The sequence below is a fragment of the Heliconius melpomene genome, chromosome 12 (assembly GCF_056956725.1).
Source record: "Heliconius melpomene rosina isolate 202511_hmr_F chromosome 12, ASM5695672v1, whole genome shotgun sequence".
NCBI lineage: Eukaryota > Metazoa > Arthropoda > Insecta > Lepidoptera > Nymphalidae > Heliconius > Heliconius melpomene.
In genome coordinates, this window is record NC_140400.1 from 16,459,402 (window position 1) to 16,483,975 (window position 24,574).

Consider the following 24,574-nt stretch of genomic DNA (forward strand, 5'->3'; position numbering starts at 1 on the left):
GTCGCGTAAAGATAGAAGATAAATCATATCTCATCATATGATTTATCATCTAAGTTTCTAGAATATTCGCAATATCAACAATGTAAATCATTTCACTGGAATTTGAGAAAATTTCATTAATGAAAGTCAAATATATTCATACATACACTTGATCTCTTATTTTCCAAACAATTTTTAAGTTAGTGATATGAAAAAATCATGTTGAGCAGAGGAACTTAACGCCGCGCTTTCCCTCGTTACTTAGCGAGGATTCCACCGATTGGAAATTGAACCTACAATCCGTCTCCTTTACAGTCGCACGCTTGTGTGCTTCTATCTACTAGACTAGATAGGACTCTGGGTGCCCATTTCAAATTGTATTACCGGTCTCCTCCCGGGAGTACGTGGGAACAAGATCATAGTAGTTAAATCTGAATGCTAAGCATATCTCATAATTGCATCTGCGCTGTCGTACTTAGAAGGCTTTATTTAATACCAACGTGCAAGGTTTAAGGTTCGCCACGTGCATTGAGAAAAAATACTACTTTTCGTAATTGCCTGTAAACGGTTGTGATTTCACTCGGAGGAATGATTTGATATTATGCGATGGTAACGAGGCAAAGTTCCTGCCTACCCTACTATATGGGATAGGTTAAGAATACATTACTTAAGTGAGGATTGAATTCAAAATGATTATGTCAAATATGGGACATCACAAACTATTCGACGATTCATTTTGACTAATGCCATATTGTATGTCTTCACCTAGATTATCGTAGCCTATTGTAGTTTACTAGATGGTTTTCTAGAAGTGTCACCGAGGCCCAGGCCCAGGGGCAGGGGCAGGGACAGAGGTAGCGGTGGGGGACGCGCGTCACTGATTCAATCATTGAACAATTGCCGCTTTGGAATCTGCGCGGACGCAGCTATGCAATATGGAGGAATTTTGCGAACTATATTGTTATATTTTTTTTTTTTGCATCACAATTTCATGTAAAAAATCGTAATAAATTTTAAGTTTAAATACCTTTCTAGCTAAATTATTGGTTGTATCTTTCTAGCTAATTAATTAACCCACCATTTTTAGTGCTTTTAAAGTTTTATGATCTTAAAGAATTTTGTAAAGCTCATTTACAAATCTATGTAATAAAATGGGTATTGACTTTAGTTGTAAAAGTCGCGTCAACTTAATATTTAAAAAGTGAAAAGTTTGTTTAATTTCAGAAATAATTTGGCCAATTTCAAAATTCCTTTTTATTTAATAGTCTACATATTGAGAAAGCACATAGGCTATATAACATCACAACACCATCAAAACGAGCAGAGTAACAATAAAACATATTGTAGAAAGGACAGAGCTTAACCCTTATCTTCATTTTGTATAGTATACTATACATACAACTTTATAAAAATATATGATAGCTATAAAATATTTTTTAACTTAGTTTTATTAAACATATGACATTTCTAGACATTTATTTATACTTCAAAAATAAAAATAGTAGTTTATCTATGATAGTTTTAAAAAAATTGTCAAAAATAACAGTCAAGACGCGCTGCTCAGATTTCTCTAAGGTAAGTTTAATTTTATTTTTATGTTTGTACTCCTAAATATGTATGTTTATTATAAAATACACATGCCTAAATGTCTGTTCTTACACATTTTTATATATATGCTGATGTCGCTATATGAATTAGTATGTTTTTTTCGTGTTTTTTAATAACGTATATTATACTATACATTGCCCCAGTTGCAGTCGTTTACCTTTCGTTGGTGGTGTATAATATAATATACATTGCCAACTTCACGGGTTCAATATTTTTTGGAATTTTACTATAAAATGTAAATTTCAAGTATGTTTTTCTTATATACTAAACCAATTTTATTATAATGTAAAAGACAGTTGTACTGCCGCCTTGATATAGTGGTTCTAGAAAGCTTACACACAAAGTTATGGGTTCGATTCCCATAAAAAATACTATTATTATTATTACTGCATGACTACCTAACTGTATAAAGGGACAAATAATATTACATTCATTATTTACCTATTTATAACACAATATGGTTTGGCTTATATTTGGTGTTGGTTTTTTGCATGTGTCTTTTGCTTTGGTTTTAAACTCTATGGGTGATAGAGCTAGGCGCATTTTCTCCTTGGTGCCTGAAGAGAATGCAGATTCTGACACAAGTGACAGAGCTAGTAATAGTAATGAAGCTGGAATGATTGGATCAACAGAAAGTTCTTCAGAGCCATCGATAAATTCAAATCTCGAAAGGTTAAACCTCTTACAAATTTCTGATTATGAGATAGGAACGCATGCAGCTGATATTCATGCCGATACCACTGAAGTGTCTCTTACACCTCATTTCTTAATTCTTTCTTGTAAAGAATGAATGAAGAAGAAAATCGACGTCAATATAAACCAAATAAGCCTTGTAAATGGAGTTTCAAGAACTAAATCAGAGTCGGTGTGTGACATCATGTATGAGTTCTTGCTCTACATAAGAGATGACACTTTTACGGGCATTATCGCTGAAGAAGAAGAAGAGACTATGGGTGTTGGAAGTAAAAATAGTTTTAGCTTTATATACGACTATTAAGTCGAAACATTTCAGTGAAAAATTTACACGATTTCCCGCCAAGCAAAAATACAAAACCGGTATCTTAACGATCTTGCGATGATATTGGCTATGACAAATATTACCATTGGCCGCAAATAACCGGATATCAAATGTGCAAGTACATGTGTACTGCAAAGCTGGCCAGGCACGTACCATGTGCATAAAATGTAAGGTTTACCTTTGTTTTGTGAAGAATCGAAGGTGTTTTTGGAGTACCACCGCAAGCTGTAGGATCTCTGAGTTATTATTTTGTAACAAAAAAATATTTGAGAATGATTTTTTTAATTAAACATTTTTACTTCCATTAATATAGTTGTTTTTATTTAAAATCATATTATTTACAATAATCTTTCAGTATATTTTAAAAGCTACCAGTAACATTTCCACCCTCCCTAAGCATCGCAATGTATAGTATAATATACATTCTTAAAAATGGTAGAATCACTGTACGTGTAGCAATGTATAGTATAGTATACATCGTGTTTTTCCGAAATTTTCATATTATGATTTTTTTATTTATTTTTTTTATGTTTTTTGTAGCCCAAAGAAGCTACCAGTATGCATATTTTTTGCTTTTCTTAAAAAAAAAATTTTTGTGAAGATAAGGGTTAAGAGCTTTTGAAAGCAAAATACACAGTTCTTAATTATTTTCATTTCAACAAGCGAGCGAAGTCGCAGGAAAAGTTAATATCATGTAAAACTTTCTTATATGCATTTTTTTGAAAACTGGATACTAAGTTTCAGATATGATATATCTGAAACATATTATGTCCATATAATTATATTAATTATCTATATATATAAAATCGAAAGGTCACTCACTCATCACGAAATCTCAGAAACTACATATGCTAGGAATCTCAAATTTTGCATAGGAGTTACTTATAGGACGTAGGTGCACGCTAAGACGGGAATTTGCAATATTCGACTTCTAAGGGGTTGTTTTTGGGGTCGAAAGTTTGTATGAAACTTCGTTACTACAAATGCTAGAAGTCTCAAATTTTGCATAGACGTCACTAGGACGTAGTCATGGAGACAGAAATTAATAATAACATAGTTCACGCGGGTGAAACCGCGAGTGGGCCCCTAGTAATACTATAAACGCGACAGGTTGTGAGTTCTATTCACTCGGTCAGGTAACAAGGCAAAAGCGCAGCGTTGAGTTCCACCACTCAACACGCAATGCTTCCAGAATTCAGAGGAAAGTGAGGACGGAAGTATCTTAATGGGAACTGGGTGTCTTAACATTAGGTTCTCAGGTTCCCCCTGTCTGTGTTAACTACGCGTGAACCAATTTCAATAAAATATAATAATAATAATAATATAAAATATACCCAGACAGTTCTTGCCACCAGTTGATTCCAGGAGAACACGTGAGTTGGGACTTTCGAGTAGGGACGTTGAAATACCTCTGAATGGTTTATGCTGTAGTTATAGTAGCTTGGGTTATTTATTATTCAAATAAGTAGGAATTAGTAGAAGAAATTTTATATTCCGTTTTAATTTAGATAATTTTCCCGAAAATAAGAATAAGATCTATTTTCTGTCCTTTCGGACATAAGAGTGTTGAGTAATGCAACTCATTAATTACCGCATGTTAAATAAAAGCTTGTATAAATACTAAAATTACATATTCCGAAGTCCGAACGTTACGTTTAAAGCCGTCCCCAAATGATTCTCGTGCGGTCGTCACGACCGTCTGTCTGTACACGTGAGGACGACATGAGACGATTATTTCGGCTTTTTACTTTCAGCTTGTTATCATTGCTCACTTTATATATCTATCTCTAACCCTGATCTAAATGAATTGAAAGGATGTTTAAGCTTATCTTAATTTCTTTTTCCTTTTCCCATTACCGGAATATATCAAAAAAATACATGAAGTTCTTTCTCAAAAGAAAAAAATGGGACTTTTATAGAATCACATTGTTGTTCGATTGTTTGTCTCTCAAGATAATTTACGAGAGGAACGTATTTGTATAGTAAACGCAAATAGTTAATATTTATATTGCAAAGCGCGTCGCTGAGTTCTGTTAAAAAAATTTAACTAAAAATAGTTAAAAGTTCAACCAAACATACATGTCAGCTTTATAATATTAATTATAGATAACTCGTTTGTGAGGTGGTCGGAACATTCAGTATTAATGAAGACATTATCGAGTAGCCCTTGACATTTAATAGGTTACGTTACGTATAACACTTGCTAAAGGATATCAATCATTAACCCGCGCTTAACACGCACCGACTCTTTGTTTATTCTTTCAATATATCGATTAATATTCAATGTGTTTTATTAGAAACAACGTCGTCTTTAAACAGATACAAATGGAGGCTGTAGTGGCGTAATATTTTTAAAATCACATATTCTTACATATGTATATATTCTATTTTTACATATCAAATTTTGACACATTATCAGAGGATGGGGTTACCGCCATGGTAGAATCCCAGGGTAGAGAGAAACTGGACCCGAATCTACTATCCTCGTCTTAGTAGTCAAAGTCAGTAATCGCGGCCAACAGGATATATCCCATTTCCTAGTTCACAGTTCAGCTTGAGTCACAGTTCTTTTCCTAGAACGTAGAGGTCGAGTGATCGTTGAAATGCGCTGTATTATTCTATATAAGTTAATTGTTATAAATTGAATGTGTTGGTAAGTTAGTGGTTAATGTCATTTATTCGTCATACAATTACAATTTAGGTTTTTCTGATTTTAACTTGGTTATTTTCCGCGTTTCTTTGCGAAAAAAGAACTTAGTGAGAGCGACCTGTCCTCCACTTTTTTGGTTATATCAGAATCCAAGACGTTTATATTTTTTTTTAAATAGAATATATACAAATTGTAATGCCACCTGCAGTCAAAAACTACTTTCACTAAAATATCTTGTAATGCATGCAATAAACACACAATCACTAAACAATGTTTAGAAGAGCCCCATCTCTGCGGAGTTACAAAACTTCAAATCTGGCACAAGGATGAAGGTAGTCGCTGACCGGTCGCTCGTGACTTACAACCTGTGTTACATTGTACACTAACGATTAAAATATTATGTAACTATATGAATGTAGTAAAAACATAAAATTTTACATAACATTCAGAATAAAATATATATTTAAAATACTTGTTTAGAAAACGAACGTAGCGGCCAGCGGGATTAGAACTCGCGCTTCTTGGAAGCCGTTCAAGCGCTCTAACCACTAAGCTATGACGAAATTATTATACCCTTGTAACTTGTGTATGTTGTTAGCATGTCTGTCAAAGGAATGCTTTAGAATTATCATTTGGCAAGAGATGTTATTTATTAAATATTATTTTTTATTAAATTACATTTATTTATTTAATAAAACAAAATATACTGGTTTGACTTTTTGTATTGATTATTAATATAATTAGGCAATTTATTGATTTTTGAAGAAAGCTGTAGGTATCTACTTGAAAATGAATGTTGATATCTTAATTTTAATTTTAACTTTCTTTTAATTTGGTAACCGTGTTATGAAAATGTTTACGACTTTTCTTAATTATAATTTAGAGTGAGTGAAATTAGTTTTTTTTTAAAAAAGTCGTATGCTATTTTTATATTTATTTGACTTAACTTCACGCTGTATCCCTAGCGAAGTAATGAGAGAGAAAGCAGCGCCAGGCGCTATAGTCATTTATATTTTTTTCTGGACAGTTAATGATTTGCATATTTAGGTTATCAATCCTTAATCATTATTGAACTACATTATTAATGAATTACAGTTTGTGTATTGTTTAATTTATTTAAACCAAAAAATCGTTGTCATCTTGTTGTAAGGCTTCCTGAGTAATATTAATTGTTTTTACTTAGACAAAGTTTGGCCAAACTTCAGCCAGTCAATCTATCAAAACACGTTCAACAAACAGCGTTCTACAAACAAATATATACAATTAAAATTAAATAATTTTAATGTCAATTACATCTAATTCTCGTCTCTGCGAGCGGCTGTACTGTATACATCATAGACAATGGACAATCAAAGTTACCAGTGAGGTCATACGTTTGATCGATATTAAGTAAGCCTATTGAATTAATACGTCAGTAATCCTCGCTCGGCCTTGTCATGTTTATGTGTTGAATTTTATATCTATTGATTAGTATTTAGTTATCCTTGAAAGAAAGTTTGAGAAAAACTTTTCTTCTAGATCTTGCGCTAATGTGGTGCAATGAGGTCGGGAGTGGGAGTGTAAGCGAGATGGTTGTGGGTTCAACCCCCACTAGGGGAATGATCATATTGGTGATAATTTTGTTTAGTCTATTTGTATAAGTTAGGGTGTAGAGTGCCCCGTTTTTTTATTGGAGGGGCAGCTTGGAACTAAGTGGCTAACTTTCTATTGACTGTTTCCGCAATGTACGGAGAAACCTTCACCTACAAAGTCTACAGCGGTCCGCGTACTGTGAGAGTGTGTCACCTTATTAATATAACAATGTGTAACGATCTACTGGCCTGCATCAAATACTTGCAGATTTCATTATGTAAAAACAATCTATAATTTTACTTGACGTTTATTTGCATTTGCCTCTGTAGATGAAACGGAGAAAACAGAAATTTTACTTGCTTCTCCGCCCATTCGTAATGTTTTTGAAAAGTTGGTAATACATAGGAATTAAAAATAACCTTTTTTCGCGCTTCGTGCTCTCTCCCATGTATAGCAGACTAGATAGACCAAGTCTATGTTACGACCGGAGAGTCCTCCCTGATGTTATGAAACTTTTTATCAGAGCAAGGAAAAGAAAATAATAAATTCCCCGGGTGAGAATCGAACCCACGCCTACCTTACTAAGTGCGGAATTCAGCGTGAACCTGCAAAAATATTTCTATATATGTATTCAACAGCTTAACCTCCCTCAATTTTCTTCTATGAGTTCTTCAAAGTGACTTCGTGGTAAAAGTAATGTGTGTATACCGTGTTGACAATACATACGTAACCTAGTGAGCCATATTTCAACGATAGGTATATCAATTATCGCAATTCACACTCGCGAGCACCTAGCGGGTACCTAGCGGATACCTAGCGGGTACCTAGCGAGTACCTAGCGAGTAGCGCACCTGTTGACAGGTTTCACGTGTCATCTCTTCGCATACGATTTCACAATGGCATGCCGAGGAATAAATATGCAGCATGAGCATAAAATTTCTACTAAAAGTTGAGGCCTTCGTAGTGTCTTGCCGATTCCTGCTCTGGAAAATGTTAATATTTAAAAATATACTTGGGCTATTATTCCGTTTTAGCCTTTGGGTACGGAACCCTAAGAAAATTTAAAATTTTCAATAATATAATGCTTTAGGACAGTGGTTTGTTAGATGGTTTCAAACTCGTGATATAACAACCGATGTAGAACAATTCAATGAATGTTTATAATCTTTCTAAGTCTAGAAGACATATTTCATAATGAACTCGGCTACTAGTTTAGCTGACGTAAAGAAAAGTAGCATTTTGGACATTCAAACCGGAAGCTATATTTCCTTACGTGACACTCGTCGTGCTCTACTCGACTGTGACGACACGCTTCCGACTTTCCGAGCTTCACATATCCTATATACGATGTAGTTACTTTGTAAAGTTGTCGTCGTGGCTCAGTGGGACAGCATCTGATCCTAAATGCGAAGGTTCCTTTAAAAAAACATATCATGTAATATTGTTTTTTTTATTACGCCCCATTGCCAATCTTGTTAACTTAACTTACTTTCGTCCTTTAATAATAAAAATGAAATTGTATTTTAGTCAGTTAAGTAACTAAAACGTAAGGTATAGTGCATGAATAATATTATTTTTTATTAAAATTTATACAAAAATAATAAAAAAAATGATATCGTGTGAAAGTATTTAATGATTCAATCATCGTGTTATAATTAATTAAGTACTTTAGTTTGTTTCTGGCTAATGATTAACTATCATTACTTCCGTTAATTTCAATGATGAAAGTGATAAGCTGCTATGAACTTACTTATCAAGAGTTTTCTTTTAAGTGAATGCTTAAATAAAATGTTTTAAATAAGTATAGCTATAAGGAACACTAAAGTTTGTGGAAATCGATTCAATGTATAAACAATAGTTTTAGGGTCACTACCACCCTAACAAATGATTAGGTACTATTTTATCTGCACCATGCTGTATCCCGCATATAGCAGGGAACCTTGTTCCAAGACACTCCTTTCTTCCTTTTCCGTCTGAATTTAAAGCATTGCGTACACTGAGTGGCGGAGCTCAGTTATGTATTATACTAAAATTGTATTTAACTAGCTCAAATAGGACAACATATTACATACAATTACATAAGAATTTCGAAAATGATCTAAGTATACATAGTAGGTAGATTGTGCGATAAAATCTCATATTCAAATTAGGCAAACGAAATTTATCGTTTGGCCTAATGTAACGTGTCTAAAGTTTTGCAAGTCGAAATTGACAATGTAACGGGGTCGGTCGTAGAGTCGCGGTCGTACAAAATATAATTACTTCGTCAAGGCTAACTCTACATAGCTTACTAGGATACGAACATAAAGAAACGTTTCGTATTATTTCGTAAGATGAAGTGTCTTGACACTAGGTTTTTATTTTTTTATAGCTTCACGCTATCTCGCGTACAGCAGGCCAGGGGGAGCCTAGTGTTAAGATACTCCTTACTCTCCGCACCGTCCAAATTTAACATCGCGCTTTATTGTGTTACCGATCGACATAATTATAATTATACAATAACATGAAGTGGAAATCGCACCCTAGATTCTTGTTGTAAGGCAGCTTTATAGTTTTAAATATTATTATTAAATATAAAGATAAAAAATATAAAAATATATAACTCAAGAGTGCGACTGTAAAAGCTAAAGGTCGTGGGTTCGATTTCCATCCGAATAAATGAAATATTGAATATTGTCGTTTTCCTCACTCTGATAACGAGGCAAAGGTTGAGTTCAAGGGTTAGGTTAAAGAAATCGGAGTGTCTTAACACTAGGTTCCCAGATTCCCCCAGCCTAACGTTGTATGTACAGGATACAGTGTGAAGCTAAAAAAAAACAAAATATCTTCAAAATATAATCATAAACAAAAATGTAAGCAACATAACACAGTGTGGCACTAAGAAGCGACTCTACCAGTCAACTTTTATGGGACATCTTCGGAACCAGTTTACGAGGATGCGGAGAAAGTGAGTTCGAGGTCGCGCCTCGTCACAGTTATGTAAGGTTTATTTGGTTTGACGTCACGTCTTTACCCAATAATTCCTTTAAATTATTAGTTCCTAATATTGATTAACTAATTGCTAAAACTAGAATCTAGGCTCTAGATAATAGAAATACAGTAATATCTAATACTAGGTATATCTGAAATTATCATTAATTATTAAGGTTCTTAAATATCGATGTATTATTAATTGTGCATTTTTATTTTATTATATTTTCTTTCAAACGCTTAGTTTAAGTAAATCAAACGTTTCAGTAGAGATAAAAAGAAAGTAAACACAAAATATAAATAAAATAATACAGCTATTGATTTAAATTATATGTTGATCGGTTCCATTTGCAAAATAGTAGACAATTTTGGCATAAGCCTCGAAGTTTAAAGTGAAACAAATTGAGGAAAATTCTGTCCGAAGGTCACTTAACTGAAGAAACTCGTGCTTGTGAAAATTTATCACGTATCTTGGGTGATGTCTTCTTTGGTACCTAGAATTATATTGAACTAGCGGACGCGCGCAGCTTCGTTTACGTATTTAGGGGTGAATTCTAATAAACCATGAAACATGTGTTCAATGAAATATTTTTAAGAGTCTAAATTTCAAATTTTATAAAAATCGGTGGCGATTTAAGGATTTTTTCATACAAACTTTCAACCCCTTATTTGCACCCTTATGGAAAGAATTCTAGAAAACCATGAAACACGTGTTCAATTAAATACTTTTAAGAGTCTTAGTTAGTCCTAGCCGGTTTAATTTTTTTTCCATACTAACTTTCAACCCCTATTTCACCCCTTTAGGGTTAAAATTTTTCAAAATCCCTTAGTGGACGTCCAGATTACGAAAGTAAACATCTGTCCAAATTTCCCGTTTCTACGCACAGCGGTTACGGGTGTGCGTGCGTCTTACCTCAGTCAGTGAGGACAAGTCCTTTTATATATATAGATTATACAATTAACTTCTTGTACAACTTTCTTTATTGATGTTGTGAATAATGTTTTCAAGTTTTAACGTATATATTTTTGAGTAAAAATAAAATTATTTCGTCTTTTCTTTATTCATCGAGTGAGGAATTGAGATAATAAGTGAGGGGGCAGTGCTTCAGATATCAATTCAATATTTATTCTCCGAAAAAGAGCCGTAAGATATATTTATAATCTAAGAGCTCGAGATTCTCTGCGAGATGTTTTCAAAGATGCAGGTATTATTACAGTTGCTTCCCAATTTATATAATATAATATTCTCTTTGTCCGACAAAATATACATTGTCATAGCAAAAATAGTGACAGTCATATGATAGAAACGAGAAATAAAGATAAGCTTGGTGTAACAAACACCAAGTTTTCGCCTCCAAAAAGTTAATAAATCTTTTATGGGTCTGAGTATGATATATAATAAAATTCCGCAGTGTATTCTTAGTTTGCCACTACCAAAATTTAAAATATCTGTAAAAAAAATTCTAACAAGTAAAGCTTATTACACTGTTCAAGAATACTTAGAGGACAAACATGTATGGAATTAATGTCTATTGAATGTAATGCAGGATAGCTGCCAACTAATGTAATAGATTGTACCATTGATTTTGAAAAGAGCAACTGTTGAGTTTCTTGCCGGCTCTTCTCAGCAGAACTGCCTTCCGAACCGGTGGTAGCTTTTTGTTCATATGTTCATTCGACGATTCAAAAGTGCTTATAATAATTGCCTATTTGAATAAAGAATATTTTGAATTTGAATTTGAATTGAATAATAGTTTGCCGACTACAAATTTAGTTTGTATCAGGCTAAAATAACCACAAATGTACGTACTAAATATGTCTGAATAAATAACAATGGCTTCTGCTTCAAATGTGATTTTTAAGAACATCTTATCAACTGACAAAAAAGCATAAAATAATATCTTTTAAATACTAATTTTAATAAATAATGTGTTAGTGTGAGTAGCGTTATATACATAATATTTAAGTAATTTTGATTGTACAAAAAACTCATAATATTTAATTATTATGTATTTACATATCTAATGTTTCCATTGTATCTCATAATAATATGCAAGATATTACAAGAACAACGTATTTTTAATATAAACGTAACCCAAGGGTCAAGAGCTGAAGGCGATGTCTAAATATACGTGACTTATGACCCAATTCATATTTTTGTTCAGGTCACGCTGTCTTTACGCTGCAGCTCTTGGTGGCGACACTAAAAATATCTCCTCATTAGAAGGACGGAGTCGCCCTACTTCTTGTTAAATAACCCTTTGAAATGGACCATTCATGTAAATGATGGCATATGAAAATTGGACGCTTACCATCTCATTTAAGTTCTCAATAGATATTTTATAGTTTTACGCTGTATCCCGCATTTAGCAGGGTAGGGAGTGTTAAGGCACTCCATACGCCGCACACTCCCCAATATTTGAGATGTGAAAGTGCAGAACAGTCGTTGCGCAGAGGCACAAAGTGTGACTGTGAAATCGACCATTGTGGGTTCGATTCCTACTCGGAGGAATGACATATTTAATATATTCATTCCATCGCCCTCGTAACGAGGCAAAGTGCAGAGTTAAATGTTAACACTTGTTTCACAGGTTAGCTACCCTGTTTAGTGCAGGATACAGCGCGAAGCTAAAAAAATGTTAATTATTTAATTTATCGTTTCCAGTGATGAGGACGACACAAGCCGCCTGCTCAGACAGCTCAGCCGCATCAACCGCCCGCTGGGCATCAGCTTCCCTCAAATGGTGAAGCTGATGGGCCAGTGTCAGCAGGTAACATCACGTCTCTACGCACAGGTACTCACTGCGCATACGATTTTGTTAATTTATTTCATAGTATTAGTTGGTCCTTCGAGCCAGATTAACGTTTTGGATCGATATTTTCTTTAGTTTTTGTATCTTTAAGACGGTTTAATTTGGACCAATAGGGATTGGCGTTGAGTTCCGCCACTCAACACGTAATGTCTCAAGAATGAAGCCTAAAGATCAAAAGATCGTGAAGAATTACACCCATAAGTGATTTGGTTATTATATTACATTACCTAGTGTAAAGACAAACCGCTCGCCACGTTCTCCCTAATTTTCGTGACATTGCAAGTTGAGTGGCGAAACTCAGGGCCGCGCTTTATTTACCAGAGTGTTCTTAAAATAATTTCCTTAATCCTGGACATCGACCCCACGACTGATAATCTTTATATATTTCGTCACTACTATCATATTCGTAATATAATGCTCAATGTTGAAAATCAAGTGCCGTTTTACGGTAATTAAATTTAAATATTAACTTATCTTACTTTTTAATGTTGTAAACAAATATAATGCGTAAATTATAGAAAATTGTTTAGTTTTAAAATCGGTCAAGTGCAAGTCGGTCTCATCCACTGAGGGTTCGGTACAAATTTGATAAGTGTAGGTTAACGGGGACTTTGACTTTGACTTATAAAGTTGTTGAGGTTGCATTTATTTTGTATCGAATTAACTACAAATACATATAAGTTTGTATTTTTTTCTACTTTACATATAAATAATTCGATGTTTCCATGCAATCTTGAGATAAATCGTCTAGACAGCCCGTTAGACATACGGACAGACATACAGACAGACGGACAGTAAAGTGATCCTGTAAGGATTCAATTTTTGTAATTATGGAACTCTAATATTAATATTAATACAACTCCGTTTTATATTTTCAATAAACTAAGTGACATATTTCTTAAGTCACAATACTTAATTCTATATAAATATGTATATATAAGTAGTGCAGGGTTGAATTCTATTAAAATAAATGATGATATGTCGTGAATAATTACTTATCTTCTTCCAAATTCGGGAAATGCGTTGAAAATGCAAACAAAACCAGTGCTCACAAAGTGATACACCTTGACCTACTCCTCGTTCTTCAAAGAGCTGCTAAACGTAGATGAGAGTCAGCTCTTGAACGAAAGCAACTGTCACTGGCCGCTACTACATACGCCTTTGTGCTACGATTTTGGATATTTTTATATGTCATACTTGCTGTCGGCCTTTGTGCGTTAAATATAAAGAAGCTTAAAAATGTATCTAAATGAAACTTTTGACTTTGCTGTGCTCTTGGGTAGGCTGAGGTGGTCAGTTGACATAATTATTTAGCTAAAAAGTATTTTTTTCCTCCGTTGAATTTAAATGGCTTAAAAAATATTTATCTAATAAATAGTATCTCACCTCACCTCTAAAATTGTTAGTGCCTAGATTATTTTTGATAATTCGGTGGAGAGTGGTGAATGGAAGCGTCTTAATGGGAACGAAGTGTTTAAACACTAGGTTCCCAGGTTTCAGATGCATACCCTGCTATGTGCGTGAGACATGATACATGATGATGACGTGTGACATGATGTGAGACAACATCATGGTATTTATGTTAGAGGTACATATAGACGTTAAATAATAATTCCATAATCGTTGTTGAGTGTGCTACTTTGGCAATTTCATGTTAATGACGTACCTATTATGAAACGAAATATGTTATTCTATTCATAAATATTATAATTTTGTTAATGTAGATAATTAAAAACTGTTGATTGTTAAACTAATGACTATAATAAACTTGTTGCCACCAAGATATCTACATTTTAAAAGCTATTTATATATTTTTCACGCATATAGCAGGGAAGGCAGGACACCACTTATTTATCGAAATATTGGGCGTTAAATGGCGCAACTAAACGCTACGCTTTTTCGTCCCTAGACCAAGCAAATGATAATAATTCATTCCTCATGTAAAATTTCTTATAGCGGTTTTTCTAAATGGTGAAAGACGTTTGCAACAAAGTATCAGAAGAGAATATAAAACGTTATCGTTTCTAGAACAATACGATACGTGTTTAAAATGTCAATTTTAAATAGTTTCGAGATTTAAAATGTTAATAGCATTTGGGAGGCTTTTTGTAGTAGTCACTCCGTTGTTGTAAGCTTTCGTCCTGAACAGATATCTATGTTTTTATCACAATTTTGAAGTTAATCAACATTAAGAAAAAAAAACCCCATCAAATCGGTTTATGCTCAGAGCCTTAGACGTATAGGTACATTTTCTATAAAGTAGATCTACATATTGCTTGACAAGTATCTAACACTTCGCTAAATATAAAAAAAGTCATTTCAATTAATAGGGAACAGAGTATCTTAAAACAGTGTATTATATAATATTCTTTATTGCACTAAAAAAAATTACATAAACAATATATAAAGACATTTTGTGTACAAAGGTGGACTTATCTCTATAAGAGATCTCTTCCAGTCAACCAGTGGAAGTGGATGAGTGAGTAGCGAGCACCACAACGTACAATTTAAGAAATTAAAAATTATATACTAGTAACAAAATACAGCTAAAATATATATATACATATATACATACATATATAATAAATACATACATATGTATATGTAGATACTTACATAGATATAATATATATATATATATATATATATATATATATATATATATATACAATATACATACACTATATAATATATATATTAGAGATGAAAATGCGGTAATAAAGTTAAAAAATTTTTCAAGATCTACTGGCTTAGGGAACCAAGAAAATATTTTTTTAATTTAGATTTAAAGGAGATTATGGATGGGCTTCTCTGGATGGCTTTAGGGAGTTGGTTCCATAAGGATGCAGCATGGACTGAGAAGGATTTTTGCAGGAATTTGGTGTTACTCTTCGGAATGTCAAGCATCGGTATGACACAAGACCTCCTAGAGCGTGTGGGAGTGGGAAGTACGGTAAAGCGGGAGCGTAGATAAGAAGGGAAATGTTGATAGTTAAGGATTTTAAACAGAAGTGAGAGGATGTGCATATCTCGGCGAAGTCGGATTGGGAGCCAATTAAGCTGAGCTCGAAATTGGGAAACGTGATCATATTTACGTAGACCAAAGACAAAGCGTATAGTGAGGTTTTGAAGTCGCTCTAGCTTGTTAAGTAGCTCCTCCGTCACATCTAAATAACAGACGTCAGCGTAGTCAAGAATTGGCAAGAGAAGAGATTGCGCTAGCATAATTTTGGTTTTATGAGGGAGGAAATATTGGAGACGCTTAAGAGAATGGAAAGAGAAATGTATGCGTTTGCTAATGTCATTAATATGCGACGCCCAGGACATGTTACTGTCAAAGGTTAGACCTAAGTTTTTAATTTTATTACAGTATTTAACTTCAACACCCGAATAAAGAACTTTTGGCGTTGAATCCCAATTTATTTTAACTCTAAGTTTATTACTGCCAATAATAATTGCTTGTGATTTTTTGGGGTTAACTAGCAATCCAAAAGATTCAGCCCAAGATTTTATAGCACTGAGATCTTTATTTAAGGATGCAATAGCCTTGGGTAATTCGTTCAAGTTGCAATGACAATATAACTGCAAATCATCTGCATACAGATGGTAGGGAGAAGAAATGATTTTAGAGATATTATTAATGAATATAGAAAAAAGAAGTGGAGAAAGAACGCCGCCCTGAGGGACGCCAGCAGTAAGCTCTAACCACGTCGATACAACATCGTTATAGACTGGGATCCGGCCGTTGAATCCTGCATATACGAGTTTTCTTAATTAAACCTATATTAATGAATAATACATGATTAGTAGAACAGATTACACCTGGGTTGCCTGGAAGAATCCTGCCGCAATCATCTTTAATTACATTTTTTCGTAACTCGTTTTTGGAGAAAATTACACCCATACGTTTTTTATATGAATCGCACATCATTTGAAAGATAATCGCATAAGGAATTGGAAAATTAAGGGTTGCCAGCTCTCAGTCTGCCGCAAGTCTAGGGTTGCCTGGTTTAAAGATGTCACTAAATGTTAATAATTTGCACTCATGTGTTTTTTTAATGAATTATATATCAAATTAAAGCTTATTTTTTTCTGAACACTATAAAACAGGGTTGCCTGGAAAATTCCTGCCGCAAACAGGGGTTGCCAGCGTTTGAAATATTTTATTCCGGTTCCGTTTGACTATGAGAATAGACGATGAAATGCGCGGTCTGCCTTATGTTTTAAAGTAAAATATTATATAATAGAAGGTCAATCTTAAAATCAATGTTTATTCTAATTGTTCACCTGTTAAATGATGATTTTAATCATATTAAGTACACGCAGAAAACTATTTATAGATCATAGGGCAGAAGAAATCATCCTTATTTTTCAAGTAAAATAATGAATCTTAGTAAAATATTGAGTCTTTGCAAAATCTATTTTCTAAATACTAATATTTATTTATTAATTTAAATAACCCTTTTAAAACAACTAAATTATCTAATTAAATAAATGTTTACAAATATCGATCTTCTATAAACTATTAATATACATACATATACATCATGTTCCCTTAATATAATGAAGGGTGACCATTATTGCGGATATTTTTTTAATTAATTATATTGAAAAATACATTTCAATGAACTCTCTCTCTCTCTATCTTCGTCCTCTACTTGTTTGATTTGATTTGATTTGATTTTTTCTCACGCAATTTTTAATAATTTGCATAGGAAAGAAATATATATAATAGAATTATAATAAACAAAACTAAGTTAGCAAAATAAATTCGAAGAAAATCCGACAGTAATGCCGACTAATAAACGCTATTTACGGTTTATGACCAAGAGTCGGCAAATATCAATTAGTTGGCTATTTTTTACTATAGATAAACATTTAGCGGCGCGATACAAAGCAAACCAAATGCAATAAAATTATTTTCGAAGATGTATTGTTTCTAAATGCAATAAAAGTGCAGATGGCCAAATGAGTTGTTTTTGAGCATATTACTTAGTTACTTACCTTTCGTTTTGGAGTAAAGACGTTTTTACTTGACAAAAATGAAGATGTGAAAATGTGATAGAATTTAACAAGGAATCTCTCCAAAAGTGTAAAATTATGTTATTGTTTCGCCAAAAAATGAATTTTAAATACAGTGACATTTTTTTAAATAGTGACACAATGCACGGTTATCATTTACAGTGTTACAAAAAGTTCATTGTTTAAAAACAAAAATATAAAGAAGTATTTTTTATTTTTTAATTATTTTCTAATGCAAAACGTATGTATACTTTAATGTTTAATACTATATAGTTTAATAAAATGTGACAATTGTGGCCGTGGGAATTGCCTCAGTTTTGATTACACTAAGTTAGGGACGTGAGTGAGTGATTACGCTTTATTATAATTTTAAGAACAATTCTTTCAGACCTAAATGCCTTAAAAACTATCAGCATAGACGGACAAGTTCTTGCTAGCGACATTTTTTTATCTATATTTTTTAATAGTTTTTATTAGTTGAATAGTTTTCATTTACTTTGCAAAAACGTAAATATTCGTACCAAAAAGATGGGCGCCATAGTTCTTTCTACGGATACGGACGGCGTTGTCAAATCAAACAAGCAGAGGGCGAAGAGAGAGAGAGATTGTTTATTGAAATGTAATTTTCCATATTTTCTTAATTAATAAAAAAATATCCGCAATAATTGTCACCTCTCATTATATTAAGGAAACATGTTGTAATTAATACCTTATAGTAGATCGATATTTGTAAACATTTACTAAATTAGATAATTTAGTTGTTTTAAAAGGGTTATTTAAATTAATAAATAAATATTAGTATTTAGAAAATAGATTTTGCAAAGACTCAATATTATAGATTCATTATTTTACTTGAAAAATAAGGATGATTTCTTCTGCCCTATGATCTATAAATAGTTTTCTGCGTGTACTTAATATGATTAAAATCATCATTTAACAGGTGAACAATTAGAATAAACATTGATTTTAAGATTGACCTTCTATTATATAATATTTTACTTTAAAACATAAGGCAGACCACGCATTTCATCGTCTATTCTCATAGTCAAACGGAACCGGAATAAAATATTTCAAACGCTGGCAACCCCTGTTTGCGGCAGGAATTTTCCAGGCAACCCTGTTTTATAGTGTTCAGAAAAAAATAAGCTTTAATTTGATATATAATTCATTAAAAAAACACATGAGTGCAAATTATTAACATTTAGTGACATCTTTAAACCAGGCAACCCTAGACTTGCGGCAGACTGAGAGCTGGCAACCCTTAATTTTCCAATTCCTTATGCGATTATCTTTCAAATGATGTGCGATTCATATAAAAAACGTATGGGTGTAATTTTCTCCAAAAACGAGTTACGAAAAAATGTAATTAAAGATGATTGCGGCAGGATTCTTCCAGGCAACCCAGGTGTAATCTGTTCTACTAATCATGTATTATTCATTAATATAGGTTTAATTAAGAAAACTCGTATATGCAGGATTCAACGGCCGGATCTCAGGGTATTAGCTTTAACACATTGCTGGCGACCGAAAAGGTAAGAGTGGAACCATTCAATAACTGAGGTTGAAAGGTTAACTGCACGAAGAGTGCCCAGAAGTATATCAAAATCAACAGAGTTGAACGCGCTGCTGAAATCCAGTAGTACCATTACAGTGAGCTTGGTATTATCCATAGCACACCGTATGTCCTCCGTGATATTCAACAACGCAGTAACTGTGCTGTGGTAAGGACGAAAGCCGGATTGGTAAGGACACAGTAGGTTATTGGAGGAAAGGAAAGAGTAAAGTTGATCATTTACGATGGACTCAAGGACCTTGGATAGGATTGGAAGTATAGATATGGGACGATATTCAGTGACACAGGTGGGATTGGAAGTTTTAGATATAGGAACAACACAGGCCTTTTGCCACTGAGCTGGAAAAACATTACATGTCAGTGAAAAATTTAATATGTGGGTGACCACTGTTATAATGCTTTCCAACACAGGAAGGATCATGTCGAGACTTAGACTGTCACTACCAATGGCTTTAGTGGAAATAGATTTGATATACTTCCTGACATCATCCTCAGTAACCGTTTTAAATGAAAAGGGAGCAGAGTCGGGTAGGTCAATTTTAGATAGAAGCGTAAGTGTTTCAGATTTTATTTTGGGGCTAACTTTTAAAGGTGGAGTTGTAAAAAAAGAATTTAAGTGAAGTGGGCACATTGATACAGAATTAGTATCAGCGGTATTACCTTTTTTTTTTTTTTTTTTTTTTTTTTTTTTTATCGTGAGGAAATCCTTTTACGGATACCGGCCCGAGTGGGGACTCGAGCGGGTTATGTGGGACTCGCGGACTAGGCAGATGTAGGCCGTCCGCATACCCACTAAAACCTCACGGTGCTCCTCCTCGACCGCCACTGGCCGCGAGACGCGGGGACTTGAATCGTCCACGAAACGCGGCGGCGGGAGCCTGCTAGGCACGTCGCGGAGTCAAGGGTGTGTGGGCACCCTCGACGGCCTGCTCGGAGTAGCGCGCGGGAGCAACCTGCGCGCGCCTTCTCGGGCCAGGTTGGTAGGCGGCCAGCTTCCCCAAGCTGACCGCCCTCTGGCACATTAGGGCGGAAGACGGCGGTCGTGTGCCGCCCTCCGGCGACCCGGTCTCTTACGGCGGATGGCGACTTCGGCAAAAGCCTCCCTCGCCCGTTCCGCCGACTCCTTCTCGAGCACCACTGCCTCGCAGAAGGACGAAACCGCGTCCCACGACGTCTCGCTGCCGGCCATGGCCTTGACCACGGCCGGCAGGGAAAGGTCGTCCCCGATGACGTCGCGCAAAGCGCGACGTTGAGACGCCCAGGCTGTGCACACCTCCAACGTGTGCTGGGCCGTCTCGTCGAGGCAGTCGTCGCAGTGGTGGCAGCGAGCGTCGGGCTCCCTCCCAGCGATCCGACACAGGTAACCCCCGAAGCAACCATGCCCCGTGAGCACCTGCGTCGTGCGGAAGGTTAGGACGCCGTGACGCCGCGCTAACCACTGGCGGAAAACTGGACGAACCGCCTCGATCGTCAACCGGCCGGCAGATGGTGTCGCCAGCCGGGATTCCCACACTTCTAATGCGGCTTCCCGCTCCTCCTCGGCGCGTGCTGGACTGGCCGGTTCCTCGGACGCTAGGCCACGACGTCGGCAATAGACCGACGCCAGAGACAGAGCATCCAGATCCCACGGCATGACTCCAGCCAGCACGCACGCCACCTCACCGGAGATGGTCCGGTACCCCCGTATCGCCCGGATGGCCATCACCCTCTGCGCACGTCGCAGCAGAGTGATGTTGTGCCGATCCAGGGCGTCCGCCCATACGGGAGGGTATTACCTACCCCAAGTGACTCTAAGAATCTCCAAACTTGCGCTTGAGAGAGATTCTGAATAGTGCACACACGTAATTATAACACTAACTTTCCAGATTCCACTGCCTACATTGCTATCTGAGGAAATCTGAAAAAAAAAGAATATGAAATAAAGAGGTCGTCGTCACGCAGAGGCACAGCTTCTGACAGTAAATATAATTGTTGTGGGTTCGAATACCACTCTGGTAAATGAGTATTTTAAAATTATTTTGATTTCCTCGCTCTAGTACACAAAGCTCAGCATGGAACACGTCTCGAAATTAGAGTGTCTTAACACTAGCTCCTTTGGTCTACACAGTAGAGTAGGCAGAAAGCAGAAGAAAGCAGTGAAAGTGTTATACCTATTTTTTTTTATTTTTCACTGAGTAATTAACAATTATCATAAGCAGTTGAGCACGTCCTAGCTGCGCCACCTCATCTAATCATAATAAAACATACTTTCACCTATACTCGCCACAATGTGTACTCTACATGGATATCAGGCCTGCGATCGTTGTTTAAACTTTCTTTATATTTTAATTTCATTTTTTTATCTTTACAGTGTATCTTGCGAAAAGCCTATATTAAACCTATTGTAAAGACGCCCCGTTCCCATTAAGGCACTTCCGTTCCTCACTTCCCGCCGCACTGTGCCTCGTCACCAGAACGAAACATGAAAATATTAAATATTGAATTTCCTCGAGTGGGAATAGAACCCACAAGCAGTGGCGTCGACTGGCCTACATTACATTTAATACTGCACCCCGCTGCGCCTGTTATCTGATTGAAACTGATCTGACTTTGTAAATGTCAAATTTTATATCTATACTAACAATATATCTGAACTGCTTGTTTGGTTAAACATGCTAATGTAGGAGGTACTGGTGCGAATCGAATACGGTTAAATGTACCTTAGAGTTCCCTCGGGTTCTAAGGAAGTGTCATGTGTAATACACAATACTTAGATATTTTCATTTGGCCATGGGAAGTCATAGGTAAAATATTTTTCTTATAATTGTATCCTATATCTTGTGTGTAACAAGCAGAGCAAGGATATAAAGAATATGTTGCATTATAGTATATTTGTGTATATTTTTAAGAAATTAAAATTGTTTAAAATGTAAACGTTTTCTTCACTAGTTATTGAAGTCACTACCATAAAATCAAATTAATCTTTTAATATTTTATCAATAAAGACAAATAATTATTTAATAACACGTTAATTTAACGTAAAGCTTGCAGTTGCAACTTGTAGGCGGTGAAGTAAGAAGGAAGCGTTCCGATGATAAAAGACTTAGATCGTTGAAGTCTCTTAATTAGGCGTTCATCGAACATCAAAGGCTCTTGTCTTAATGAGGAGAGCCTTATCTCAAGTTCTATACAATGCCTTGAATAGAAAACGCCTAGAAAATATCGATTTATATACTGTTGTAGAAGAAAATATATTATTATAGTTTCATGCTGTATACGCACACAGCAGGGTGGGCAGACCGAACCTGGGAATTTAATGTTTAGCGAATTATCTTTAAAATTTCTTCTTTGTAATCTATCCCTCGCTGTATTGTATTATATGCTAAAACCACATCTGAAAATTGGGCAGAGACAAAATAGAGTGTCTCAACACTCCAGGGTCCTTTTTAAAACCCTCGCAAACTGCCTCTCTGCCAACCCTGCTGCTATGCGGAAAAAGCATGAATCTATGTATAAATATTATAATAATACATATGTTAAGTATTTAAGCAAATGATTTATTATTTAAATATACGCATATATTCAGGTAAAACATACAAAAATAATATTATAATCCTATTACTACTAGGTGGAAGGTGTAGAATCCAGCGACGTAGACAAACGCGAGGGCTGGCGGGAGCGGGGTGACGCTGAAGATCGTCTCCGAGCTGGTGGTGCTCATGCTGGACTCCTTGGTGGCAGTCCGCTGTCGCTGCTGCAGGGGATTATACCTGGTAACGTCCTTGAAGTAGTGGATGAATAATTTTTAACTTAATTGTTATAGAAAATAAATCTCAAAAATTGTTGCTTCATTAAAAGTAAACTTAAACGAGAGTGTGAAATATTTATTTACGTTTATATTTCCATTTCTTCGCTCTGGTGTAGAGGCAAAGCGCGGAGTTAAGTTCTGCCACTTAACACGCAATGCCTCCAGTATTCGGCAGAAAGTGGGGATCGGAGTGTCTTAACATTAGGTTCCCTCTGCCTACCCTGCTGTGTGCGGGAGTCAGCGTGGAGATGATTTAATTTGATTTAAATTTTTTAACTAATTATTCCAATAAACGATTAACATACATTAATTAAGTTCTAAATTGGAACAATTTTTCAATTTTTTTCCTTCAGGTACCAAATGGTGCGGGACAGGTGACATTGCGGCTGACTACCACGACCTCGGCGCCGACCGCTCCCTCGACCGCTGCTGTCGAACCCACGACCTCTGCCCCAGTAAAGTGCGCGCCTTCTCGAGACGATACAACCTAACCAATAACTCCCTCTACAGCAAATCCCACTGTACCTGCGACGACATGCTCTTCGACTGCCTCAAAGCCACTAACACCTCTGCCGCACACCTCATGGGCCATATATACTTCAATATTGTCCAAGTCCCTTGTTTAGAGGACCTAGCCACCGGAAGACGTTTCAGAGAAGCAAGACAAGGCTTCTAGGGCTCATATTGTAGCTAAATGAACGGCGCCATCTAGGAGATCTATAGAAGATCTATAAGATGTCTGCACGGATCTATAATATGATGTACATTTGCATTTATCCAAGTCTGTGTACGTCATATATTAATGTAAATAATGTAAAAACGTAAATAACGATACACGTTGAACCTGTGATATGTCTGTGCCTTCAATTATTCTTTAATATTTTGTATTTAGATGGTGGCGCCGTCGGTTAGTCAAAGATTATTTTGTAATTTGTTACTAATTATTATTATTATTTATTTGTCCTATTTAAGATGAAACGATTCTGTTGAATGTGTTTCAATAGATATGGTTTTTAGATATGTTATGACTCAACTACGATAATTTAAATGGCTGCTAATTCAAATATAAGTTTTAACAAATATCTGAGTGTGTTATTTGAAATTACCATTATATTAATTAAAATGGTGCGTACCCATTGGCCTTGCTGGTCTTGTGTAGAGGTTGCTGATTGTGCTTGACGATGTTAGTAAGATTTGTTAATAAAATATTGTTGGCAAAGTAACTGACAACTATGCCCAATCGTAATATACCATACATACTAAGTTCAAAATAAGATATAAATTAAAATTTATTCAAATTTATTTTTCCATTTCTCCGCTCTGGTGTTGAGGCATAGCACGGCGTTGAGTTCTGCCACTCAACACGCAATGCCTCCAGAATTTGGCGGAAAGTGGAAAACGGAGTATCTTAACACGAGGTTCCCTCTGCCTACCCTGCTGTGTGCGGGATACAGTGTGAAGCTGACTTAATTTTTATTAAAAGTCTCTATTTCATTTTAGTCATCCTTTATTATTATTCTTCTTGCTTTGTTCCAAACCGCATTGTTCAACAGTTTTAATTGATCATTTTTTTTACGGAAAT

At 35.3% G+C, this 24,574-nt stretch overlaps 1 protein-coding gene across 2 annotated transcripts in view; it reads left to right on the forward strand.

Annotated features, from left to right (window-relative positions):
- LOC146534189 (uncharacterized) overlaps positions 1-24,074 on the forward strand; it is a 33,093-nt gene extending 9,019 nt beyond the window's left edge. The window contains exons 2-4 of one of the 2 annotated variants that reach the window (XM_085195369.1): positions 12,463-12,592; positions 22,813-22,957; positions 23,346-24,074. In XM_085195369.1, coding sequence (XP_085051495.1) covers positions 12,463-12,592; positions 22,813-22,957; positions 23,346-23,668 — 598 coding nt within the window. In that variant the 3' untranslated portion in view covers positions 23,669-24,074. The remainder of the gene's footprint in view (positions 1-12,462; positions 12,593-22,812; positions 22,958-23,345) is intronic. The other variant, XM_085195370.1, reaches the window with a different exon arrangement.
- The last annotated feature ends 500 nt before the right edge of the window (positions 24,075-24,574 follow it).